This window comes from Passer montanus, unplaced genomic scaffold (assembly GCF_014805655.1).
Source record: "Passer montanus isolate IOZ18808 unplaced genomic scaffold, ASM1480565v1 scaffold5489, whole genome shotgun sequence".
NCBI lineage: Eukaryota > Metazoa > Chordata > Aves > Passeriformes > Passeridae > Passer > Passer montanus.
This window is the reverse complement of record NW_024370473.1, coordinates 1-2,795: the sequence shown is the minus strand read 5'-3', so window position 1 is coordinate 2,795 and position 2,795 is coordinate 1. Positions and strand designations below refer to the sequence as shown.

The 2,795-nt window shown below is 52.7% G+C and overlaps 1 protein-coding gene across 1 annotated transcript; it reads left to right on the top strand.

The window, feature by feature from the left end:
* Window positions 1-847: 847 nt before the first annotated feature.
* LOC120509945 (nucleoporin GLE1-like) lies at window positions 848-2,304 on the top strand. Its single transcript, XM_039725221.1, has one exon. The coding sequence runs from the start codon at window positions 848-850 to the stop codon at window positions 2,174-2,176; it is 1,329 nt and encodes a 442-aa protein (XP_039581155.1). The 3' UTR covers window positions 2,177-2,304.
* The last annotated feature ends 491 nt before the right edge of the window (window positions 2,305-2,795 follow it).

Sequence of the window (2,795 nt, the reverse complement as noted above, 5' to 3'; positions counted from 1 at the left end):
TGTGCCAGTGGAGGTTGAGCAGGTCAGGGTAGATTTCGGGAAGCCGCTTGATGGCCAGGAGCTTCAGCATGCGGGAGGTGCAGCTCTTCAGCTCCAGCTCCCTCAGGTGCTTCTCCTCGGAGAGCGTGGTGGGACGCAGCTCCACCTTGTGCTTCTGCAGCACTTGGTCCACGAAGCTGCCGGGCAGCTTTGGGAAGAGCTTCTCCTTCACCACGTGGATGGGGATGAAGATGGCTCCCGCCCGGACCACGTGCGGGAAAGGGCAAGCGGACGTGAAGGTCTTCAGCTGGGAGAGCAGTTTGCTGAGGAGCGCGGCCACGTCCTGGAAAGCCAGCCAGATCTCCTTGCCGTTGCTGGCCTGCTGAGGACTGGCAGCCTTGGAGCCGTTCTTGGGGCTGGGCAGGGATTTGGGCAGCTCTCCCAGCTCTGCTGCCAGCTCAGCCTTCTTCAGCCACTGCCGCAGGAGCTGCGGGGAGGAGCGGGACACCGAGCCCGAAATGGTGTCACACAGCAAGGTGTGCAGGGCGCTGAAGTAGCGCCCCGAGGGGATCCCTGAGGGGACAACACCAACCTTCTTGACCAGCAGCACCTTCCCCTCCTCTGGACTGGAGGGGCCTTGGGGAAGCACCAGCTGGGGAGGGTCTGGGGCCAGGATGATGCTGAGCTGGGGGCCAGGCGGGGGCAGGGGGGGGTTGCTGGATGGAGAGGGGTGTGCAGGGCGCTGAAGTAGCGCCCCGAGGGGATCCCTGAGGGGACAACACCAACCTTCTTGACCAGCAGCACCTTCCCCTCCTCTGGACTGGAGGGGCCTTGGGGAAGCACCAGCTGGGGAGGGTCTGGGGCCAGGATGATGCTGAGCTGGGGGCCAGGCGGGGGCAGGCACAAAGACTTGCCCGGAATCGACCTGTCTGCGTACAGCAGTCGTGGCAGCCAGATCTGTGGGCTGGTGTCAGAGCTCATCCGCAGCGCCAGCGAGAGAGGGCTCCCGGCTCAAGAAGATGTGGCCAGCTCTGAACGAGCCCTGCAGGAGATGCAAGGACTGATATCCAGCATGCAGCAGGAAATCACTGCAGCTCTAGAAGCAAAAAAGAGGCAAGATGAAGAGGAAAAGAAACAAAAGCAGAAAGAGCTGGAGGAAAGAGAGCAGATGAAGAGGCAGACTTCTGTCCCTGCACAGCAGTGCTGGGGAAAGCAGCGGAAGGAAGGACTTCAAGTAGAAACAGAAGAAAGTATCATGCAGTGGTACCAGCAGCTTCAGGATGCTGCTGAGCAATGTCTTGCTGCTTTCAGTGAAATTGGCAACTGCAAAGGCAACGCTGAGGTGAAGAAGATAAAAACAAACTTGCAGAAAGCTGCTACAATCCCTGTCAGCCAGATCTCCTGCATATCAGGCTGGAAGCTGAGAGAGGTGTTTAATAAGATCCATAACCTGCTCTCTGGGAAGCCTGTTCAGACTGAAGGCCAAACGGTGTTGGTGACTCAGCATCCACAGGGACTGGAGTTTGTTTGTTACAAACTGGCAGAGAAGTTTGTGAGACATGGGGAAGGAGAAGTATCTTTTCACCATGAGTCAGCTTTCCCAATAGCTGTGGTGCTCTCAGGAATCTGGGAATTACACCCTCGAGTTGGAGACCTCTTTTTAGCTCATCTGCACAAAAAGTGCCCATATTCTGTGCCATTTTACCCCGCTCGCAAAGAAGGGACTTCCATGGAAGAGTATCACAGGATGCTTGGATATGAAGTCCATGATTCTGAAGTGGAAGAACAAGATCATTTTCTTAAGAGGATGTCAGGAATGATTCGTCTCTATGCTGCCCTCATTCAGCTCCGCTGGCCCCATGCCAACCAGCAAGGGGCACATCCTCACGGTCTGAGCTACGGATGGCGCTGGCTGGCGCAGATGCTGAATCTGGAGCCTCTGGCAGACCTGACAGCTATGCTGCTTCTGGATTTCCTGCAAGTCTGTGGCAATGCTCTGATGAAGCAGTATGGCATTCAGTTCTGGAAAACAATGTTCTTTATCCAGAAATCCTATATCCCGAGAATTGAAGCTGTGACCAGCTCGGGCCAGATGGGCTGTTTGTCACGTTTGAAGGCTTTTGTGCAGAGATGTTTACAGGCACAGGAAATGCCATTACCAGAGGGCATCCTGACACCTTCCTTTTGGAGAACGTAAATCCATCGATCGCCGAAGGGGTATCGGGGACAGACAAAGGTGATACAGAGACTCCACCATCAGAAGGCATGAAAAGACACCTTATTATTAGAAATCTGCAGTTCTTAGAGAACAATGGTGCACCTAAGTCCTGATTGGCCTCTAGGAATCTTCTCTCACACTACTGGTGAACTATGAATAGCACACTCTGGAGAATCATTATCTATAAACAACAGTTACAGAAAGAGAGACAATAATAGTTTGAATTCTTCTCTCTAAGTTTCCCACAGCTTCTCCCAGCTTCCCAGGAAAATCCTGGGAGAACTATGTCTCTCTCTGTTCAGAGAATATGTGGTTACCACATCCATCTGCATTTCCTTTCCCCTTTATGTTTAATTGAAGAAGATTTATTTTGTACACTTAGAAGCTGATCTTGGCATTAGATCTCCATAAGTTTTTGTATTGTATTACTGAAACTTCATGACTTTTCCTTCATATGTTCAATTGTGGAGGTCAGTGAACCAGCTGAGGAGAAGCAGCAACAACCCTTCAGCAACAACCTCTGTAGTGATGGCAAGGAAAAACCCTTTCCCCAGAATGCATTGTTACCATATGCTGGTTCTGTGTATCCCATTGGCCC